The sequence below is a fragment of the Peromyscus eremicus genome, chromosome 1 (genome assembly GCF_949786415.1).
Source record: "Peromyscus eremicus chromosome 1, PerEre_H2_v1, whole genome shotgun sequence".
In the NCBI taxonomy this organism is placed as follows: domain Eukaryota; kingdom Metazoa; phylum Chordata; class Mammalia; order Rodentia; family Cricetidae; genus Peromyscus; species Peromyscus eremicus.
This window is the reverse complement of record NC_081416.1, coordinates 99,722,578-99,746,030: the sequence shown is the minus strand read 5'-3', so window position 1 is coordinate 99,746,030 and position 23,453 is coordinate 99,722,578. Positions and strand designations below refer to the sequence as shown.

The 23,453-nt window shown below is 44.4% G+C and overlaps 2 protein-coding genes across 2 annotated transcripts in view; both read right to left on the bottom strand.

Annotated features, from left to right (window-relative positions):
- Positions 1-2,383: 2,383 nt before the first annotated feature.
- Positions 2,384-23,453, bottom strand: part of Mrpl48 (mitochondrial ribosomal protein L48) — a 43,363-nt gene continuing 22,293 nt past the window's right edge. Inside the window, exons 5-8 of the mRNA XM_059270513.1 lie at positions 13,573-13,742; positions 5,554-5,656; positions 4,203-4,292; positions 2,384-2,647 (exon numbers count right to left, since the gene is read on the bottom strand). Of these exons, the coding sequence (XP_059126496.1) occupies positions 2,573-2,647; positions 4,203-4,292; positions 5,554-5,656; positions 13,573-13,742 (438 nt within the window). The 3' untranslated portion in view covers positions 2,384-2,572. The remainder of the gene's footprint in view (positions 2,648-4,202; positions 4,293-5,553; positions 5,657-13,572; positions 13,743-23,453) is intronic.
- Positions 16,639-17,851, bottom strand: LOC131916883 (ADP/ATP translocase 2-like). The gene is given in 1 exon segment (XM_059270498.1): positions 16,639-17,851. A coding segment is annotated over 1 exon segment (897 nt). The 5' UTR covers positions 17,790-17,851; the 3' UTR covers positions 16,639-16,892.

Sequence of the window (23,453 nt, the reverse complement as noted above, 5' to 3'; positions counted from 1 at the left end):
TTGACAGCCTACCCTTAGTTATATTTTTCGGTTTTTGGTTTTGTTCTGTTTTGAGCTAAGAGTCTTGACATGTAGCCCTGGCTGGCCTGGAACTGGCAAAACTCTTCTGCTTCTGCCTCCTGTGAGCTGGGATCCCAGGCACACGCATACCCTGAGAACCTAGTAAGGGGGTGAGAGCTACAGTGTACCTAGCACAAGATCTGGCTCAGTAAGTTATTCTAGGGTCCAGAAAGTTGGCTCAGCAGTTAAGAGCACTTGATACTCTGTAGAGGACCCAGGTTCGATTCCCAGAACCTACATGGGTACTCACAACCCTCTGTAACTCCTATCCCACAGGACCTGAAATCCTCTTTTGACCACAAAGGGTACCAGCACACAGTCACACAGTACGATAATAAAATAAACCTATTTTTAAAATAAGATAAGCCAGGTGGTGGCGGCACATGCCTTTAATCCCAGCACTCGGGAGGCAGAGGCAGGCGGATCTCAGTGAATTCGAGGCCAGCCTGGTCTACAAAGTGAGTTCCAGGACAGCCAAGGCTACACAGAGAAACCCTGTCTCAAAAAACCAAAAACAAAGACAGCCTTCTTCAGGAAGACACTGATGCTCAGAGGAGCAGGCACACTGGAGTCACCTAGACTAGAAGTTCCCAGACAAGCAACAGCATCATCGTCTGGGAAACAGGAAGATGCAAAGTCAAAACCTTTGCTCCTCACCTACAGGACGGAAAAACCCTATGGCAGTTGAGTGAATAGTGTTCAAAAACCCTGACGCAGAGACCCTGATGAGCACAGTTTGAGAAGCAATGATTTAGCCAAAGATTTGACGTTTCCAATGGACAAGCCAGCTGGTGTCTGTGTAACGGCCCGGCTCCCCCACTGCAGCACCAGTGCAGCGGGAGGCAGCAGTGAGTGGAGAGATGATCATGGCTCTCTCCCAACTACCTTTACTGACTAAACAGAAGCTGGACCCCACAAGAAGTGGTGGTTACACAGTTCTGTGAATATGCTACAGAACACTGAAGTGTGCATTTTAAAATGGCTGATTTAGATCGCATTATTACACTTACTTGTTTTGGGTATGTGTGTGTAGCATTCAGAGGTCAGCAGACAACTTTCAGGAGTTGGTTCTTTTTACCTTTTGAGTCCCAGGAGCCAAACTAAGGTCACCAGGCTTGGCAGCAAGCATCCCTACCCACTGAGCATCTTTCTAGGCCTACAATCACTAGTTCTGTGGTATGTAAATGTTACCACAATAAGTTATTACAGAACAAAAATAGGGCCAAGTATAGTGGCGCACACCTTTAATCCCAACACTCGGGAGGCAGAGGCAGGTGGATCTCTGTGAGTTCTACAGAGTGAGTTCCAGGACAGCCAGAGCTACACAGTGAGACTCTGTCTTGAAAAAACAAACAAAAATCCCCTTATAGGCAAAGACAGGATTTGATTAATAGATCACAGTTTATTGGTTCCTGATCAAGGTCAATTTTTTTAACTTGCAATACTCCTGCTTCAATCTCCTGAACACTGGGATGATACATGCCACTACACTTAGCAAATATCTTGTATGCATGTACATATGTATGTATGTGGATACAGTCTCATGTGACCCGAGTTGGCCTTGAACTCACTATGTACCTGTGAATGACCCTGAACTCCTAATCCTCCTGCCTTTACCTCCTAAATGCTGGGAGTACAGGTGTGTATTATCACAACTGGTTGAATCTTCTTCTTTATAAAGAACCCAGCCCCAGGAACTTCACTATAGCAACAGAAAACAGATGAATACAGAATTCACTAAAGTTGTAATCCCTAATTCATTATAAAACTCCATGCCATGTTCTTTCAAAAGATGAGTTCCTACAGGGCACAGTGGCACACACCTTTAATCCCAGCATTTAGGGGGTGGGAGTTGGGGGTAAGGAGGCAGTGGATCTCTGTGAGTTTGAGCTACCCTAATCTCTATAGCAAGCTCCAAAACAACCAGGACTGCATAGAGACCTTGACTCAGACAAACAAATAAACAATTAGTTTACACCAGATTGCTTTAAAGGATGGATTCACTCTAATTGAAAAAGCGGTGGTGGCAGCGCCTTTAATCCCAGCACTCGGAAGGCAGAGGCAGGCGGATCTCTGTGAGTTCGAGGCCAGCCTGGGCTACAAAAAAAAGAAAAAGTACGGTGGAATAAGAATATGTTTAGACAAGGAGAAACAGAATTCCTTAAAGACAGTTTACAGGATAACTGACACACACATACATACACACACACACATACATACACACACACATACACACACATATACATACACACACATATACATACACACACATACACATACACACACACACACACACACACACACACACACACACACACACACAGTGGTTACAGCAGATTTTTATTAGGTGGAGAATACCCTAGGCTTTGTTAAGGTAAGTGGTAACTGGCAAGCACAGCATGTCACAGACACAGGAGGCATTCCCAGTATAAGCATTCATTCTCCTGCTTATTCTGATCAAGCAGGAAGAACTTCTCTGAGACCGATGATGGCATGAAAGGGCTCACAGTGTTTAGTTCAACTTGGCCAACAATTCTTCCAGTTCTGGCCGAGCTTTGAACCTTCCTTTGAAGTCTTCTTCGGTGTGCTGGGACAAGAAAAGAAAAAAAATGGCAATCACTACAGAACTTTTATTACCCATACACATCCAAAAAGGGCCCTTGGGCAGCTCTGCACAGGGTCATTCACAGCCAGCCCTTTCTCAATGAGTGTGTAGCATGATCCAGACTTGAATTGAGTACCAGGAATCATGGCTGAATCACACTTCCTCTTAGTGTGCTGAAACAAGACAGATATGAAAACAGGGTGCTCTAAGTATCACAACAGAAGTTTTCTAGTTATTTTTTCTTTTTATTTGGTTTTACATCATGTTGGGAACCAGGGCCTTCCACATACAAGGTAACACTACCTACCACTGAGCCATATGGTCTAGAAACTTTGTTTGTTTGTTTGTTTTATTATATTTTGTGCGTGCGTGCGTGCGTGCGTGTGTGTGTGTGTGTGTGTATGTGTATAGAGTGTGTGTGCACGGGTACCCATGTGGAAGTCAGAGGGCAACATTTGAGAGTCAGTTCTCTCCCTACACCATGTGGTCCTGGGAACTGACCTCAGGCTGTCAGGTTTGGCGGCAAGTACCTTTATCTGCTGGGCCATCTCACCAGCCTTGTTTGCTTTTTTGAGACAGAGTCTTGGTATGGAGACCAGGCTGACCCTGAATCTGCTACATAGACCAGGCTAGCCTCAAACCTTAATCTTCCTGCTTCTGCCTGCTGAGTTCTGGGATTACATGCACAAGGACTGTAGTATTTTTTAGCACAACCAGCACGTTCTTACCCCATACACAGATCTCTGTGAAACTGAAATAACTACCAGACAGGTATGCACAGAACAAGGCGAGCTGGATGAAGCAATGACACCAGGCTAACATGACCTAATGGGAACTGTGTCATGAGAAGGATTGTCATGGCAACTAGACTTAACACCCAGTATTTGGGCTAATGTTGCTAATTTCTGCATGCTTCACATTCTTTACCAGATACATTCAATGGAGCTATAACCGTGCCTTGGCAGTCTAGAAAATGTCTAAGGTAATGCTCTGATGCAGTGGTTCTCAACCTGTGGATCATGACCCCTTTGGGGGTCAAATGACCCTTTCACAGGGGTTGCCTAAGACTATCAGAAAACACAGATATTTACATTATGATTCATAACAGTAGTAAAATTATAGTTATAAAGTAGCAACAAAAATAATTATATGGTTGGGAGTCACCAAAACATGAGGAACTGTATTAAAGAGTCACAGTGTTAGGAAGGTTGAGAACCATTGCATTATACTGTTTATAATCTAGAAACATGTTTCTGCTTTTCAGCTACCTGAAAGGAGAGAATCTGGAGGTAATGGGCTCAGTCCCTAACGTCAGGATGCTGTGATGGAGGCCAGTTCCTGTGGTACACACAGCATCATCCCTGACACGTCAGAGTCTTTAGAGTATGGTCACAGGGCCACCAGGCTGCACAGATCTCCTACAGCAGCTGAGATACACATTCCTCTGTTGTCTCAAAAGCCAAGCAGCAGTGACTTCTTTACCCTCACTGTGAGCACGCGTAGGCCACCAGGAGCCTCTTTCCACACTGGTACCTACCTCCCTCACTGACAACCTGACTCCTTCTGGAAGATTGCTTTGGAGTATTTCCAAGAAAATCTCTGCAAACGTAGCACTCAGACCGCTGATCTGCAAAGGAAGAAAGATGCCTAAGGAGGATGCTGAAGGCCAGGTGATGGGCAAGCAGGGCCAAGGCTCCCTGCAGCTCCAGTAGGGAGAGGCTGACACTCAGCCCAGTCCCTGCAGGACTTCTTGCTATTTGTTGAGATGTTTGCTTGCCAATGTTCCTGTAGGCAGGGAATGTCACAACCAGACCAATACTGATTTTCTGATGCAATTCGGGTTTACCACACTGGCCAGGTGTGTGTGTGCTGGTGTCAGACCTGTCTTGAGAATCCAGAGGTGAGTCAGATGTGTGGTGGAAAGGCACAAAGAGTACTATGAGGGCCACAAGAGACATAACAACTTAACTCAGTCAAGGGAAAGTCAAAGAAAGCTTCAGGAGTGGATAATGTCTGGGTGAAGTCTTGGAGGAAAATGGGATTAAATCAGGAAACTTAAGACAGTAGCATGGTCAGTTTTCAGGGCTGAAGGGCAGCATTCCGTAAACTGGGAACTGTATAGCAGTGTTAGGAAATCCAGATAAGCTCCTGTGGCTGGAGTGAAAGGGACAGCCATCAAGGAGCAGCAGGAGGAACCCACAATGCACTAGTGCTACAGACGTCCTACTTCACTGTGGGCCTCAGCAGCAAGTGACAGCCACCTAGCGTACATCATAAGCAAATTACTAGTTAAAGACTTAAACATTTCAAAGTCATTTTAAAATGAGATGTTTAGACTTGGGTATTGCTCCCTCAACATTCTTACTACCCTGCTGATAAGGTTCTTTGGTGGACTAAAAGGGGAATACAATGGAAATAATGTAAATAAAATTCCATACAATGGAATATTACTTGGCCACAAAAAATAATGAAGTGCCATCTTGAACAAGTCAGAAGACAAAGAAGGATTAAAGATTAGACTGAAAGGATTTTGAGAAGTTGTCCTGAACAATTAATTTTCCATACAATGAGGTCAGCGAATACACTGTGGAACATCCACAAAAGTCCACTGGACAACCAGGTCTACTATATTTGAGCTCAGCCAACAGATCGGGTGTGTGTATGTGTGTGTGTGTGTACACCCAGGGGTATTGGTAGACAATGAAGCTTGGGGAACAAATGCAATTTCATAACAGGAGAGGTAGAGGAGTCAAGAACCCAGCTCTGGAGTACACCATCGTTTAAGGGCAGGAAGGACAAGAGGAAAAAAATGTGTGACAAATGGAAAGAAAGAGGGAGGGTGGGAACCAGAGAAGTGAAAGCCCTTGGGGATCCCCCAGAGTGCCTACCTGAACCACTCGCTCATGGGTGGTAAGGATTGAGTCTAGGACCATTTTGTTGCCTTGGGCTGGTAGCTGCATCACCTCCATGGTTTTGGTGGGCATCGCGTAACTGCAGAAGAAGAGTTAGCTGTTGAGTGTTCACTCAGGCCAGCACACCCCTCTACCAGGGTCATCTGTGAGTACGACCACTGCTCCATGTCATATCTCCTGCAGCCAGTGTCAAGGTAAGCAGACACCTTTACCTTTTCCAGACATCTCTGAACTCTGAGGGAATACAGCCTTTCTGTGCCCCCTCGACACTGAGTGACACAAGACCCTGAGTATAACCCTGGTGATAACACGTATTTGCTGCTACCGAACAAGAGCCTGTTCTAAGGGAATCCAGCCCAGCACTTAGGTATACTTGGAGGTGAGCCCTGATCACCATGCTTGCTCCGCAGAAATAAGGTGTTATATCCAAGAGTTCTGGAAGAGCTCTTTCAACGTCAGCACTAGTGACATTCCAGACCAGGCAATTCTCACTGTGGGTGCTGCTCTATGTATTCCCACCTCCACCCACTGAATGCCATGAGGGTTCCTCCAGTGGGACAGAATGATTTCAGTCACCTAGGCTGGGACTACTCTGTTAGCTTCAGCAGGCCAAGCTCTACAGGGAAAAGAGCAGTGTGCTTGGAGTCTGCCATTTATCAACAATATGAGCTTGGGTAAGCCACTCTCCCCTCTGAGCTTCATAAGTAAATGAGATTACAATCTGAGCCTCTGTGAGCACATTCTGAGGATCCGATACGGGGGTGAGACTGAACTAATGGCTACGCAGAAATAAGGTATTAATGTTGCATTTATTTCACCAAAAAGCTCATCAAACTAAAGAGAAACGAAATACTAATAACGACAGGCAGTGATACCACACCCCTTTAATCCCAGCACTGGGGAGGCAGAGAGTGGATCTCTGAGTTCAAGACCAGCCTGTTCTACAGAACAACCAGGGCTACACAGAGAAACCCCATCTCGAAAAACCAAAAAGAAAAAAAAAAAAAAAGATTCAGGCGCTTACCGCTTACCTAGAGCTGCTCAAAGAGACCAGAAGAAGCTGGGGAGTTGGCTCAGTCAGTAAAGTGCCTGCTCTGCAAGCATGAGGACCTGGGTTCGGATCCCCAGCACCATTTCAAACTCAGGTATAGCAGTGAGTGCCTGGGTTCCCGGAGTTTGAAAGGTAGGGACAGAGGGATCCCCGGGGCTTGCTTACCAGCCAATCTAGTTGCATCACTGAGCTCGAGGTTCAATGAGAGACCCTGCCTCAAAAAATAAAGTGGAGACCAACTGAGGAAGACAGCTGCCCCCTCCCCACACACACTTGTAATACCAGCACTTGGGAGGGGGAGGCAGGGTGATTAGATGTTCAAGGCCATTTTGGCTATATAGTGAGTCCCCATCTGAATGAATAAATGAGAAAACTAAGAATAAATAAGGACAACTGAGAAAACTGGTCATTTCAAAGTAGATGATGTCTTTAAGTAGTTAAAGTCCAGGTAATTTTTCTTCACTTATCTGTATTCTCTTTACTTTCCAGTTCTCCACACTGAATAAAGAGCTAGTCAGACACAGAATGGGAGAAGTGAAAACCCAGAGTCAACCCAGTTGCTAGTGCTCTCTTTGGACTCCCTCCTCAGCACAGCAAATACCAGGGAACACTGGGGAAGAGAGCCTGTGGAGCATGCGTTAGACCCCACATTCAGTCCTCAGTGCTGCCCAAACAGTCAGAAACACACAAAGCTAGACTTCAACTTTTTTTTGAAAATGAATCTTTTTCTTTAAGGTAAAGAAAGAGTGGCCTCACAGCCGGTGATGCTGAGTGGTACTTTCACACTCCATGAAACACAGGCTGGTCAGCTCCAGGCCTGAAGCCGCTCCTTGATGAATATTTCTGTCCCCCAGGCAGCTGCTTAGCAAAGGAAGCCGGCAAACCAGGAGGAGCCCAGCTGCACAATTCAGACCGCAGGCGTTTGGAACAGAAGCTGGCAGGCTGCTCTTCTAGCCCAATTCCAACTCAAGGTCACAGCTATTATCCCCACACCTCCAGCCCCACCCCAGAGACCAAAATGAAATGAGAATCACCAGAAAACAGAGTCATCTCTGAAAAGCTGGGCGATGTGAATCCTAGTGATACAAGAGTTGGAAAACCTCACCCAATGCAGAGCAATGAATCGGTAAAACAGCTCTTTATGCTGAGCTATTGCAGCAAAGAGCCAAGAAAGAAGCCAAAACCAGGATGCCGTTCATCCATCCTGCTGTTCTAAGAAGCTTGTCCATGAGGGCTGGCACACAACCCAAATCAAGCAGCATTTACCTAGAACGTACTGCAGACTAGGCCAGCTCTTAGGACTGGACCACTAATGAAGAGAGAAGCAGCATTGCCTTATAGAACTTAACATAATACAGAACATAATCTGAAAGTCATTGTGAAATAAATACAAGAATAAGGAATGTGTGTTATGAAAGGGAACATATACACCCTTTATTTCTCCTGAATATATAGCACAAGGATTTAATAAGCTTTCTTAAAGAAGTAATAATCAAGATGACACCCAAGAAAAACCTGGGGCTGGCTGAGGATGTAGCTCAGTTGGTAGAGAGCTTTGAAGCCCCAGGCTCAGTCCCCAGCACAGAATTGACTAAAACAAAGCGGCACACACCGTTAACCCCAGCACCTGGAGAGGGAGGCAGAAGGATCAGCTTCAACTACATAATCAAGGCCAACCTGGGCTACATTAAACCCTACCTCAAAATAAAGGAAGAAAAGACAAAGAGGGAGGGAGGGATGAAAAGAGAAAGGAAAGTGGGTGAGGGAAGGCAGAAGAACAGTCAAGCTCTGCAGAGTCTAAGCAAAGGTCTTGAAGTAGAAATTCAACCTTGAAGCAGAGAGGAGGGAAGGGCAGGATGGGTTAAAATAGGGGAAGGGTGCCAGGCCATGAGCACCTAGGAAGCCACAGAAGATATTAGCTAATCCTAAGAGAGTGGGAAGCAATGAGGTGAGAAGGAATGAGAAGTGTCATAAGCAGGGAAGGACACAATCACATTTCCATTATAGAAAAATTATACCAAACACTACATGAAGTGCCTGTTAGAAGAACTAGGAACCAGACAGGGAAAAATGGGTTCAAATCTAGGATGATGGACAAGCTTCAATTTCATTATTATTTGTGTGTGTGTGTGTGTGTGTGTGTGTGTACGCATGCATAGGCACTGTGTGTGGGTGCAGTTGCCCGTATGGGCGGTTGTGGAAGCCAGAGGCTGATGTCAGGTGCCTTCTTTTATCACTCTCCAACATATTTTTTGAGACAGGGTCTCTCGTCAGTTCATCAACCTCCACCTCCCCGTGCTGAGATTACAGGCATGTGCTGTCACACATGGTGTGCTGGGGTTCTCAGGCTTGCACAGTAAGCATTACCTGCTGAGCCATCTTCCCAGGCTGAAGCAAAGCATTATGTTGACATTGCACACTTTTTCATGTACCCTATTCCATGCTATGAATCTTTCTCTTAGTGTGTGTGCATGTACATGTATAGGTAAGCTGTGTATGCATCCTGAAAGTACTTTAGGACCTTTTCACCTAGCTGGAGTCAGAATTATTGCAAAGACTAACCATTATGTGCACTAGTCAGAATGTCTAGGACAGAGCCTACCACATATGGGAAAAGGGGTCCAGCAATAGTGTTTTATTAATTAAAAGCCCTTTCCCTAATTTTTAGGAATTGTGTCCTACACAACTGGATTGTATAGTCACATTCAAGAACCTGTCAATCTTCAATGACTGAATGTTTCCCATGTGACAGGCCTTGCTAGCTGCTAAAGAAACAAAGACCACAGTCCCCATCGGCAAGGAGCACACAGTCAGGGAAGGGGAACTGATGAATGCATAGCACACCAGGCCACAAGGCAGATGTGTGTGCTGAGTGCTAAAGAACATCCAATCCTCAGAGGCCTAAGAAAAACCTAGATCCCGCGTTCAGTGTTCAGGCTTAAAACAATGACAGCAATGCTCCTGCCATCGAGAGCTAAAGTCAGAGCTTCTCATCAAGTCTCTAAGGCACTTTAACAGCTGCACTCTACATTGTGAAGGTGTAAAAGTTCAAATCTGGCTTAAAAACTTAGACCTAACATAATTGGAAATATGGAAATCAGACAAAACTGATTTAGAGTCCTGAGATCTTCCTGGTTCTGTGACTTTAGTCTTTCAGATCCTTGGTTTCCTGGTCTGTAAAATGGGAATATATTAATATCAAAAAAGAAATGGTCATTTTTGTGTACCCACATGGTATGTATCTACTTACAACCTTGTCATAACAACAAATTACCTAAGCTGTTATTAACTCTTTTAAAAAATCATCTCGGGGCTGGAGAGATGGCTCAGTGGTTAAGAGCACTAGCTGCTCTCCAGAAGTCTTGAGTTCAATTCCCAGAAACACGGTGGCTCACAACCATCTATAGTGGGATCTGATGCCCTCTTCTGGCATAAAGATATACATGCAGATAGAGCACTCCTATACATAAAATAAGCAAATTTCTTAAAAAAAAATCATCTCACTTAAAAAGTTAATTTAAGAAGGAATGTGAGATGTAGAACAATGTGGAAGTCAAACATTGTTGGTGAGAGATTAAAGGTGTAGCCTTTTTAGAAAAGCTTGCAGAATCTCCTATAAACCAAACATATATTACACTTATGGTATGACCATAAACCACATTCTTACTTAGAAATGAAAATTTGTGCTCTCACACAAACCCATTCCTATTTATAGTGGCTCTACTCATAACTGTCAAAAACTGAAAGTGCAATAGCCCTTCAATTAGTAAATGGACAAACTGCAGCACATTCTTCTAATGAAATGCCACTGAGCAGCAAAAAGGAGCAAGGTGTCTGATGCAGGCAAATATGGGTAAATCGTGACGATATTACTCCATCTTTAAATGGGAAAATGCTGTATTTTTTTTCATTTATATGACATCCTGAAAAGGTCAAAACTACAGGGAAAGGAAATAGATTAAAAGTTATCATGGACTGGGGTGGGAAAGGAGTTGACTACTACAGAAGCAGAGAACTCAAAATGACAGAATGTTCTATATCTTGATTATAATGGAACCGATTCTACTGTATACATTAGTCAAAGCTCACAGAACATGTTTACTGAAAGTAAATGATACCCCAGAAAGTCAGACTTTATGTCATGATTGTTAAGGAAAACCCGTATTAGCTGACATAAGCAGAAGGCAAGTTAAAAATAAACACAATGAAAACAAAACCCATGTCACAAATTCTAGCAAGGTATCTTGCCAAAGACTCCAAGCCCGAGGTCCCCTCTTTGTTGCAAAGATTAGGAAGTGCTAGATCAGTGTTCAGGACACACCAGCGCCACTCTGAGAATGGCTCCTTGGCATAATTAAGTTGAATAAGAACTTAAAAGGGAAGCCATTTCTAATCAAGTGACTTAATGTTATTTAAGGCAAAGCACAGGACATGTATGCCGACAGAAACACTGAGATAAGATATGAAAAGAACCTGCCCTGGAATAGGCAGTTAGTAAATATCATTTCCTTCTCTGAAAGTTTTCCAGAGAATACATGAAAAGGAGAGCAAGAAAAAAATGTCTGTATCAATGGAGAAAATTATTATGATTTCAATTCCCCCCAAACTGACCTACGGGCTCCACATATAATCAAAAAATTAATCAAATATCAACAAATTAATAAAACTTTTAAATGAAAAAAACAAAAGACCATTACAGAAAAATAATTTTAAAAAGAACAAAGCGCCGGGCGGTGGTGGCCCATGCCTTTAATCCCACAACTTGGGAGGCAGAGGTAGGTGGATCTCTGTGAGTTCAAGGCCAGCCTGGTCTACAAAGCAAGTTCCAGGAAAGGCGCAAAGCTACACAGAGAAACCCTGTCTCGAGAAAAAAAAAAAAAATAATAATAATAAATAAATAAATAAATAAAAAGAACAAAGCATAATCAAGCTCTAGTAATCAAAACAGTGGAGCGTCAGTGTTAGATATACAGACCAATGTAACATAAATCACTTCAGGAAACAGACACACACACTCACGGTACACTAGCTTCCAACAAAGATAATGAAATATTCAGTGGAGAAAAAAATTTTTTTTCTCACCGAATGGTACTGGAACAACTGAAGAGCCATATTAGAAAAGAAAGGCACTGGGTGGGTGTGGCACACGCCTTGAATCCCAGCACTCGGCAGGTGGATCTCTGTTGAGTTCCAGGCCAGCCTGGTCTACAAAGTGAGTTCCAGGACAGCCAGGGCTACACAGAGAAACCCTGTTGTGAAAAAATAAAAACAAAACAAAACAAAACACCCCCACAAAGGCAAGGAGAGAAAAAGAGGAAAAGAAACCAACTCCCTCTTAAGAGGAAGGGACAAGCACAAATTACACACCATATACAGTACAAAATGGACCACTTAATGTAAAACTCTAAAATGAGACTGCTAGTAAAATAGCTTTGTGACTTTGGATTAGACAGTAAGTTATTATACATGACACCAAAATCATAAACCATGAAATAAAAAATTGATAATTCAAACTTAAAAAACACTACACTACCCTTCTAAAGAAACACTTAAGAAAACAGGTTGGATGTGGTGGCTCATGCATACAATCTCAGTACTTAGGAGGCAGAGGCAGGAAGATTGCTACAAGTTTGAGAAGCTAACCTGGTCTACATAGTGAGTTCCAGACCAGCTAAGGTTACCATAGTGAGACTCCATCTCAAAACCAAAACTGAACAGAGTCATCTATTGATGGATGAAGAGATAAGCAAAATATGGTATATAATCGAGTATTCAGTCTTAAGGAAATTCTGACATATTCTACAACATGGATGAATTCTGAAGACATTATGCTCAGCAAAATAAACCGGTCACACACACACACACACACACACACACACACACACACACACACACACACACACAGATACTGTATAGTTCTACTTCTACAGGGTAATCAAAAACAGATGATAAGCAGATTGTTACGGGGGGGGGGGGGTGTTGGAGGGCCCGCGGGGCGGGGGGGGGAGGGGCAACAGTCCTGGGCTAAGCAGAGGAGGGAAAGCAGAATTACTGCTTACTAAGTGCGGAACTTCAGTTTACAAGCTGAAAAGTCACAAACACGGGCGGTGGGAACAACTGCACATTACAGATGTGTATAACATCACTGGCATACACATGTAAAGAAAATTAACATGGGCCTGGTGAGACGGCTCAGCAGGTAAAGGTGATTGCCACCGAGCCTGATGAACTGAGCCCCTCGGACCCACGTGGCGGATGGAGAGAACTGACTCCTGCAAGCTGTGCTCTGACCGCCATACTCTTGTACTCTGGCACATTCATCTCCAGACCTACATAGTCACAATAAATACATGAATGCAATAAAAAATTTTAGAAGTAGTGAAATGACTAGTTTTACATATATTTTTAAAAACAACTTGCAAAAGCGTGTGTGAACTTAAACACATTATGCTAAGTGAAAAGGTCAGATATAAACAGCTATCCATGTGTGATTCCATTTCTATATTCTGAAGACATTAAAACAACAGGAACAAGGGGCAGTGAGATGAAGACCCAGCTGAGAAGGCACCTGCCACCAAGTCTGATGACCAGAGTTCCATCCCAGGGACCCATGTAAGGGAGCAAAAGAACTGACTCCTGAAAACTGACCTTTGACCTCCACGCACACATTGTGCCATATGCACGCTGAGGCCTGTGTGAGCAGCACATACACAATACATAAGTAAATACTTAAAAACCGGGCTAGTTAGCTGAGTAGTGGGAGGGGAGGAGACTGGCTGTACGGGCACTTCTGAGGTCAATGAGCTGTTCTATACTTCGGTCGTGGCAGGTATGTAACGAAGGAGTAACTTTTATTACATGTACATTATTTTTCCAAAACCTAACTTGACAGAAAAGTGGAGCACGATACCCAGACACATCCCAAACAAAGGCGCCCTTCCTACCTTTCCTCAACTTTGATGGAGAGCCTGTTGCAGAGGCGGTGGACATACTGGGCGTAGCTTTCTGCCAGAGTCATGTCATAAGCAGTCAGGTGGATATTTAAAACACCATATTCATAATCTGTCCCCAGATTAATGGCTCTCACTTCCACTTTGGCTTTCTTCTTTTTAGGCTGAATAGAAAACAAAGAGAAAGGAAATAGTCCAAGGACTGTATAAGAAATTTAATCTGCCGAGCATGGTAGTAAGCAGCCCTTAGGAGGCAGGGACAGGTGGATTTCTGTAAGTTCAAGTCTAGCCTGGTCTCCATAGGAAGTTCCAGGCCATCTAGAGCTACATAGTGAAACTTTATGCCCCCCCCCCAAAAAAAAAGAGAGAGAGAGAGAGAAGAAATTTAATCATAATGTGTTCATTTTTTTTTTTTTTTCAAAACACAGTTTCTCTGTGTAGTTTTGGAGCCTGTTCTGGAACTTGCTCTGTAGACCAGGCTAGCCTCAAACTCACAGAGATCCACCTGCCTCTGCCCCCCAAATGCTGGGATTAAAGGTGTGTGCTACCACTGCCCAGTGAGTTCATATTTTTTAAGAGCAACCTTTCAAGTCTAATTGTTTACTATTTTTCCCTCAGGTTACCCTTTTGAGATGTTAAAGTTCTCATAGGAAGGAACAGGCAGTTTTCCTTACCAGTGGCCAGTACAAGAACAAAGCAAGCACTATTTTAACAAGACTGAATGTGACTGTCTTCTGTCATTACTTTGTTTTGAGGCTCACCTCCCATCTCGAGTGCTGTTTCTCAACTTGAAAATCGATAGTTATGCTATAAGCAAAAAAAAAAAATTCCTTTTTCTTTATTCTTTTTGGTGCTGGTTATTAAATTCAGTATGTACTCTATCTCTTAGCTACATCTTCAGCCTAAGATGCTTTGTTTGCTTGAAATTAGTCTGTGTGTGTGTGTGTGTGTGTGTGTATGTGTGTATGTGTACCTATGCACATGACATGGCACATGAGTGTAAGTCAGAGGACGAACTGAGGGAACTGATTTTCTTCCCACCAAGTGATTCTGGGGACCAGGCTGGCAGCATGTTTAGTATGTTATGAAACAGGAGTCCAGGGTCACCTGCTTTCATGTGAACAGCCAGGTCACATGACCCAACACTACAGCAGTGCATGGTCACCTCTGTCATACACTAAACACCCACAGGTAAGATGCTTCTGGACTTGTACTCTGTCCTGCTGGGTGCTGTGTCCATGCTTGCGTCAACATCACATTGTTTCCAATAGTAACGGGGGATTCATTCCGTCTTGCTGCTGGTAAAAATCATTTTTAAAGACTATTGGGGGTTGGGATACAGCTCAGTCATAAAGCATGTTCTTTTTTTTTTTTAAGATTTATTTATTATGTAGACAGTGTTCTGCCTGCATGTATGGCTGCAGGCCAGAAGAGGGAACCAGATCTCATGTAGATGGTTGTGAGCCACCATGTGGTTGCTGGGACTTGAACTCAGGACCTCTGGAAGAGCAGCCAGTGCTCTTAACCACTGAGCCATCTCTCCAGCCCATAAAGCATGTTCTTAATGTTCAAGAGGGTCCAGGCTGAATTCTCAGCATTAAAGGAGGGGGAGGGAGCCAATCATGGTAGTGCTCACCTATAATCCTAGCACCCAGGAAACTAGCAGGAAGGTCACAAGTTCAAGGCCAACCCAGGCTGTAGAGTAAGAAGACCCTGTTTCCAAAAGGAAAATCTAAGACTTCTGTATCATCAGCGGCCTCTGCAGAGCAGCTGCCACAGTACTGCTCCTGACAGAGCTGCACCACTTTCCAGGGCGGCCTAAGAGAGCAGGCATCCAGTGTGGAGAAGCGGGAGGAGGACAGAGGAAGGGACTTCCAAATACAGTAATCCTGACAGCAGAACCAATCCCACAATGCTCTGAGCACTGAACAAAACGTTGTATGGGAGTGGTTAACACAGAGCAGCACATCCTCCTGACTTCAATCCTAATTCTTTGTGTGAGAAAAATATGAAGCTGGAAATATTAAGGTTTGTCTTCCAGAGTTACATAGCCAGAAAAGATAGACTCCAGGAACTAAAATCCAGAATTGTTGAACAGCAATAGATATGTATCTAGAGCAGGTTCCTCTGCTTTTCCATGCTGGCCTACATCTGCCTGGACTACATTATCAGAAGATCATTGTGATATTATACTTCAGTTCTGAGCCACAGCACAGCCAGCAAGAGCTTAACTGCATGTAATACCAGATGCTAGTTTCTATTAAAAAACCTTTTATGGTTTTTGTTTGTTTGCTTGCTTGCTCGTGTGTGTGTGTGTGTGTGTGTGTGTGTGTGTGTGTGTGTGTGTGTGTGTTGGGGGGTAATTGAGGATTAAACTCAAGGCCTTGTGCATACCAAGCACACGCTCTACCACTGAGCTATACCTCCTTTCCCTGGTTTATGTAATTTCAAAGCACTCTCCCCCACCCTCCACATCGATCCTCTCCTCTATTTGTACTGCTTGAGTTCAGGCCTTAGTGAATGCCATGGGGAATTATCAGAGACATCTGAAAGGGATGTAAGTGAATAGAGCTGTGCTTTGGAAGCCTACCCCAACAGCACAAGGATAAATAGTCAGGCAAGAAAGGAAGGCAGGCTAGGAGAAAAGTGCCAGGGACAATGGTTACTGTTCGACAAACCTCAGCACTGTGGCTAGCCTGGTTTTATTGACGCGGCACAGGGACATGTGGCCGACCTTCCGTTCCCACAGGATTGTACTCTGATCCTCCAAATGGACCACAAAAGAAATTAACCACATCTGTACAAGAATGTTAACACTGTTATCCTTTATTTCACAAATAGAAAACTGATGCTGGGCAGTGGTAGCGCATGCCTTTCATCCCAGCATTCGGAAGGCAGAGGCAGGCAGATCTTTGTGAGTTCAAGACCAGCCTGGTCTACAGAGTGAGTTCAGGACAGCCAGGGCTACACAGAGAAACCCTATCTCAAACAAACAAACAAACAAACAAACAAACAAACAAACAGCAGCAGAATATCTCTTTCTTTTTTTTTGTCTTTAGATATTTTTATTTCTTCAATTTTTATTATCAGGAGTGACTGAAATAAAAAATATAATTGAGTCCCATCATTATTGTCATTATGGAAATGGCTTTAAGAGAAAACTGGTCAGATGAATATTATTGCTTCCCACTTTTCAAGTGGTAAATAGTTGCCATTGATAAAACAGACAAGCCCAGAGAATCGGTCCAGAATGTTCAAGATATGGTGTATTATACAACATGCCTGTTCTCAGGAGAACACCTAAGACATAATAATTATGTGTACTTCTTGATCTCATCATACAAGACAAGCACAAAGGCACCACCCATTCCCCTGAGAACGTTGGACCATGCACCCTTGAAGAAAGCCTTGCTTCCTTCATCACGAGCGATCTTCCTCCAGCAGTCAATCGTGCCTGTATACATGATATCAGTTCCTTTGCGTCCCGACTGCATCATCATACAACGGCGAACCGTGTCAAAGGGATAGGAAGTCAGGCCAGCAACAGCAGTGACAGACTGCACAATCATCCAGCTGATGAAGATGTGAGTATTCTTGGGATCTGGAAGCATTCCCTTTGCAGTGTCATAGATGCCAAAGTAGGCAGCTCGGTAGATGATAATGCCCTGTACTGACACATTAAAGCCTTGGTACAGACCCCTAATCCCATCAGATTTGTAGATCTTAACCAGGCAGTCACCAAGGCCTTTGAATTCCCTCTCAGCTCCAGCTTTGCCCACATCAGCTGCTAGACGGGTACGGGCAAAATCAAGAGGGTACACAAAGCACAAGGATGTGGCCCCAGCGGCACCACCTGATGCCAGGTTCCCAGCAAAGTAGCGCCAAAACTGGGTCCTCTTGTCCACACCACCCAAAAAGATCTGCTTGTATTTATCTTTGAAGGCAAAGTTGAGAGCCTGGGTAGGGAAGTATCTGATGACATGGGTCAGGTTACCACGCCAGAAGGACAGGACTCCCTATTCCTTGAAGATACGAACCACGCAGTCTATAATGCCCTTGTATTGCTTATCTGCCGTGATTTGCTTGCTGGCATGCTGCACCTGCAGCAGCAGCTTGACCCGCTCGATGGGCGCTACCGCCGTCTTGGAGATGGCCGCAGCCACTCCACCTGCCAAGAAGTCCTTGGCGAAGGATACAGCGGCATCTGTCATGTTGAAAGAAAAAGAAAAGGCAGAGGACTGCGGGACAGGACTGGGTTGACAACCGGCTTTGACTCCCGGGCTCTGGGCATACCTCTTTTTTTTTTTTTTTTTTTTGACTTTTTGAGACAGGGTTTCTCTGTGTAGCTTTGAAGCCTGTCCTGGATCTCGCTCTGTAGACCAGGCTGGCCTCGAACTCACAGAGATCTGCCTGCCTCTGCCTCCCAAGTGCTGGGATGAAAGGCGTGCACCACCACTGCCCGGCAAAAACAGGTATTCTGGAGGCAAGGTTTTGCCCACCCTCACTGGCAAAGAACTGGCAGAAAAGTAAATTAGAATCAAGGTTCTCTTACTGTTGGAAGAGATCTTAGAGATAATTTTGTCTCTCATCCCCTGACATAGAGAGAAAACTCTTGTTTAGGGTTTCAACAGTAAGGAAATGGCAAAGTTAAGTACTGTCTGTCATTTGGGCAGAAAGCTAGGCCTGTGGGCACGAGCCCAGGTTCTATACTGTAAAGTGAGAGCGTCTGTTGCCAGTGCAGGAGGCATCCTTTAGAGCAGGAGAACTGGGGGAGACGTGCGTCATCAAACATCTCAGTGCTAACACCCTGATAAACCACAGCATTCAGCTTCCAGAAGTTCCGGAGATGAAAATAATGAGGCTGACAGACGAGTGCCTGAATGATTTGGTGATGGTTCTCTGAAAAGTCCGTAATGATCTGAGGGGTGCATGCTCAGTGGGTGGGCATGTTTATAATTCAGTGTCAAAAATGGAGACACAGTTTCCTCATTTGGAACAGCAAAATTGTGGTGAAGGTGTAAGCAACCACAGGGACCTTTGATGAGTTTCTATAAAATGTAAATAGCGTTGATGTTAGATGGGTTCTGACCATCTTTAGTTCAAATACTAGCTCTGGAAATCACCAGTCACTTGGTAAGTTAATAATCTAAGTCTCTGATTCCTTAAACTACATCTTTAACAACCAGTATATTATAAGAATTAAATGGAATATATCAGCTTTAATACTGTAAAAATAAAATGTTTGTAAAGCCCAGTAGTTATAGCACCTGCTTAAAAAAATTATTTTGTATGTTTTTTTGTTGTTGCTTTTTTTTTGAGACAAAGTCTCACTATGTGGCCCTAGCTGACCTGGAACTCACTCTGTAGACCAGGCTGGCCTCGAACTCACAAGAGATCCACTTGCCTCTGCCTCCCAAATGCTGGGATTAAAGGTGTGCATCACCACCACTGGCACCTTGAATATATTCTTAATGGGAAGAAGCATGCCGGCTACTCCCCCATCACCCTTGACGGCTAGACTGTGGACATGATGGTTCCGGAAGGAGCTGCCATCACAGTCGATGAGAGAAGCGGGAGGAGAAGTATGGCAGAACAAATGATGGTATATTTAACTGATTCTCTGTGAAAGAGAAAGTGACTTCTCTCTTGTTTAAGCCCTTACTGTGGGTCTACGATGGCAGGCAGATCATTAACTCAATTCATGGAATAGGTGCTGTGTCTCATTCTTCCTTTTATTTCTGGAGCCCACTAATATTAAATGCAGAGTTGAACTGACTGGAATTGGGGAACTTACTAGCCCCATGTCCACAGACACATCATTATCTCTCCATTAGTCAGTCTCCTCTCCGCCCTGGTTACCTCATAGAGTAGCTACTGAATCAAAAGATGGGGTGTTCAAACTTGCTCTGAGGCTAAAACTGCAGAGTCTAAGAGAATTGTGTTCATCTTTGAAACTCCATGTAATACTGCACTGTACATAACAAGCAGACTTTACTAGGAGCAAATATGGTTTTTATAAAAAGCCCTCTGCATCTCAAAAAATCCATATCCAATTTTATTTGTGAAACTTTTTTCTTTCCTTTTTTTGTTTGTTTGTTTTTCAAAACAGGCTTTCTTTGTGTAGCCCTGGCTGTCCTGTAACTCCCTCTGTAGACCAGGCTGGACTTGCACTCATAGAGATCCACCTGCCTCTGCCTCCCGAGTGCTGGGATTAAAGGCATGTGCCTCCACTGCCCGGCTGAAACTTTATTTTCAACAAGTAAAACAGAGAGGTGAAAAGTTGGGGATTTAGGGAACCCTGTTTATTCATTTGGTTTGTTTGTAATGGGGAAGACTGCTATTAATAGACTTGGATAGGGAATGGCTCCAGGACACCGGTGTCCAGTGAACATGGTTTGTAAAGCACTGTGACAATGGGTGTGAAAGGACTTTGAAAACTGAAAGGCATCTTTACTGCTATTCATGTAAAGTCTGAAAATCAATATGGTTATACTTTGAAAGAATACGTGAGGTAGGGCAAGACTCCTAGTGATCTGGAGACCAAAGGCCTCTCTGAGTCTGGAAAATCCCCAGGTAACTATTTTATGTTCTGGATAGCTCGGTGTTACAAGGTACCCCAAGCAACTAGATACTCTCAGATGTCTGTTACACAGCCAGTACTAATAATACTGATGGCATTTAACAAATCTCTATTGTGCCGACCCCCATAACTTCTTTATTGACTCTTGCAGGAAATATCACTTCTTTTACATATTGATGTATCTGAAATTGACAGGTAAAATTGTACTTCAACATGTACATACACATATATGCATACGTACATAACAGGATTGCTTGTGCATCTCTGCTCTCTTAATGTAATCCTCCAGTAAAGCATCACCACATGTATTTAGTCAGACCTGAGAACTTCCTTAGCTGACTGCCTTTGCAGGACCGAGTCCTACTCACCTGAGCATCAACGCTCAGCACAGAGCAGGCACACAGTGGATAATCAACGAGGGCATTTCTTGTCACTGAGTTACAAGGAGCAGACTTAAGGGGGAATATGGGTCCTAGTATAAAACAAGCCTCCCCAAGGCACTCCTGTAATCCACATCTAGACCTGCAGTCACCAGAACAACAAAAGCAATCTTGTTTCCAGTTAGCTAGGACTATTAGCTGTAAAGCATTCCAACTTGTTGATTTTTCTGGAAATGATTGTAGTCTCCTCAGACTTGTGGCCATGAGTACTGACCTATATCTAAAGATACTTAAACAAAATAAAGATGTCAAAAATGGGAGTCACTTCTTTTGTGTCAACAGTAAAAACAGCATCAAGTTTCCTAGAGAAGAGGTATCTTGATCGCTAAAGTCCACTGGGTAAAGACTGAAATCAACTGAGTTATGAGAGTCACAGATTACTCTCCTGCCCCAAAGCCTGCAAAGCCGTTTACGCTGCCTCTGATATTATCCTCCCTTACCTTCTTTACAGTTCTGATTGCTAAGCTGCTACTACCTCAAGATTGGAAGCTAGACAACAGCTAAGGGCAAGTGAGTGAGTGAGAATCAGTAAATCAGACAGTTGGGAAGCCTTTTTGTGTGTGTGTGTGTGTGTGTGAAGGGACAAGTACTCTGTGTGTGTGTGTGTGTGTGTGTGTGTGTGTGTGTGTGTGTGTGTGTGTGTGTGTGTGTGTGTGAAGGGACAAGTACCTTCAGAAATCAGTTCTCTCCTTCCACTATGCGTTCCAGGGATCAAAGTCAGCTTGTGCAGCAGGCACCTTTACCCACGGAGCCACCTCAGCAGCCAGACTATTATTATTATTATTTTAAATAATAAAGTGGTGAATAAAGAAACTTTATTGGTACAATATGCCCCCAAATTTCAGTTTGTAGAACAACAAAAAAGTGGCTAACAGAGAAATAAAGGGCCTTTGAATAAACTGTACCATGAATTGACAGGATTATGGGCTGTGTGTATGAGCCCATGCAGTTTAGTGGTTTAACACGATTTTGGCTCCATGAGAACTTGACTTTAGTGGTTGGTGCTGCTTCTTGTAGTTCTGACCAACAGTTAATAGCTGGAATGGGGTCTCCCCAACAGCCAGACTATTATTACTTTTAACTTGTCAAAGAAAACTCACACCCAAAGAATCTGAAGCATTTAAAATTCAACAGAAGGATACAAGGCATTTGGAGAAAGCTGAGATTGACAAAGTAAGTGCTGGGTGCAGAGATGTGCCCTGGAAAGTGATCCCTCACTGTCGTTAGTCAAGCTGGATCTTGCAGGAGGAGAACCATGGTGAAAACAGGAAGATGAGTTCATGGAGGGGAATGGTATGTGCAAAGGCACACATGGGTGTGTGAGAAAGTATGCAGAAGATCACCAAGAGAGAGGTTGGCCTGTGGTGTAAGAGGTGTTCTCATTGGTTTGTTACCACCCTCCTGTGTACCTCCCCAGATCACGGTGTTACCTCCTGTGTGCCTCCCCAGATCACAGTGTTACCTCCTGTGTGTCTCCCCAGATCACGGTGTTACCTCCCTCCTGTGTGTCTCCCCAGATCACGGTGTTACCTCCTGTGTGCCTCCCCAGATCACGGTGTTACCTCCCTCCTGTGTGTCTCCCCAGATCACGGTGTTACCTCCCTCCTGTGTGTCTCCCCAGATCATGGTGTTACCTCCCTCCTGTGTGCCTCCCCAGATCACAGTGTTACCTCCTGTGTACCTCCCCAGATCACGGTGTTACCTCCTGTGTGCCTCCCCAGATCACAGTGTTACCTCCTGTGTGTCTCCCCAGATCACGGTGTTACCTCCCTCCTGTGTGTCTCCCCAGATCACGGTGTTACCTCCCTCCTGTGTGCCTCCCCAGATCACAGTGTTACCTCCTGTGTGCCTCCCCAGATCACGGTGTTACCTCCCTCCTGTGTGTCTCCCCAGATCACGGTGTTACCTCCTGTGTGCCTCCCCAGATCACGGTGTTACCTCCCTCCTGTGTGTCTCCCCAGATCACGGTGTTACCTCCCTCCTGTGTGTCTCCCCAGATCATGGTGTTACCTCCCTCCTGTGTGCCTCCCCAGATCACAGTGTTACCTCCCTCCTGTGTGTCTCCCCAGATCACGGTGTTACCTCCTGTGTGTCTCCCCAGATCACGGTGTTACCTCCTGTGTGTCTCCCCAGATCACGGTGTTACCTCCCTCCTGTGTGTCTCCCCAGATCATGGTGTTACCTCCCTCCTGTGTGCCTCCCCAGATCACGGTGTTACCTCCTGTGTGCCTCCCCAGATCACGGTGTTACCTCCTGTGTGCCTCCCCAGAAGCTTCACTCTATCCCCCCTCATTACCTCCTCAGGGACAAGGACACATGATTAGGGTGGAAACCAAGGGAAGAGTTATAAATTGGGTCAACCAGCACTGACAAGAGGAGGTGAACTAGACGCCCCTTCTTTCCAAAAGGTTTAAAAGTCAGAAGGCAGCTGGAATAGTGGAACACTATAATCCCAGCATTCAGGAGGCAGAGGAGGCAGGTGGATCTCTGTGAGTTTTGGACTCTGTCTCAAAACAACTCTAAAGAAACAAAAGTCTTAGAAGACTGAGAAGTGCATTTGAAAGGAGGGAAGGGAGAACATAAAAACGAGACAAAGGCACTTCAAGCATGAGTGTGAAAACTGACTAACATCTCCTTGGGGACATTAGACTCCAAGAGGATGAGAAAGACACCAGGAAAGGAAAAAATGGGGACCTGCCTACTTACTGTTTGCTGTTGTTTGTTTGTGTTGTTGTTTTTTTTTTTCCTTGCCTCTGGTTTCAAGGAGACCACACAGGGATACTAGTTTCCCTAGGCCAGGTCCCCAGAGGGGTGCAAAGTGACAAGCCTGCAGGACGGGTCGAAAGCTCTGGAAG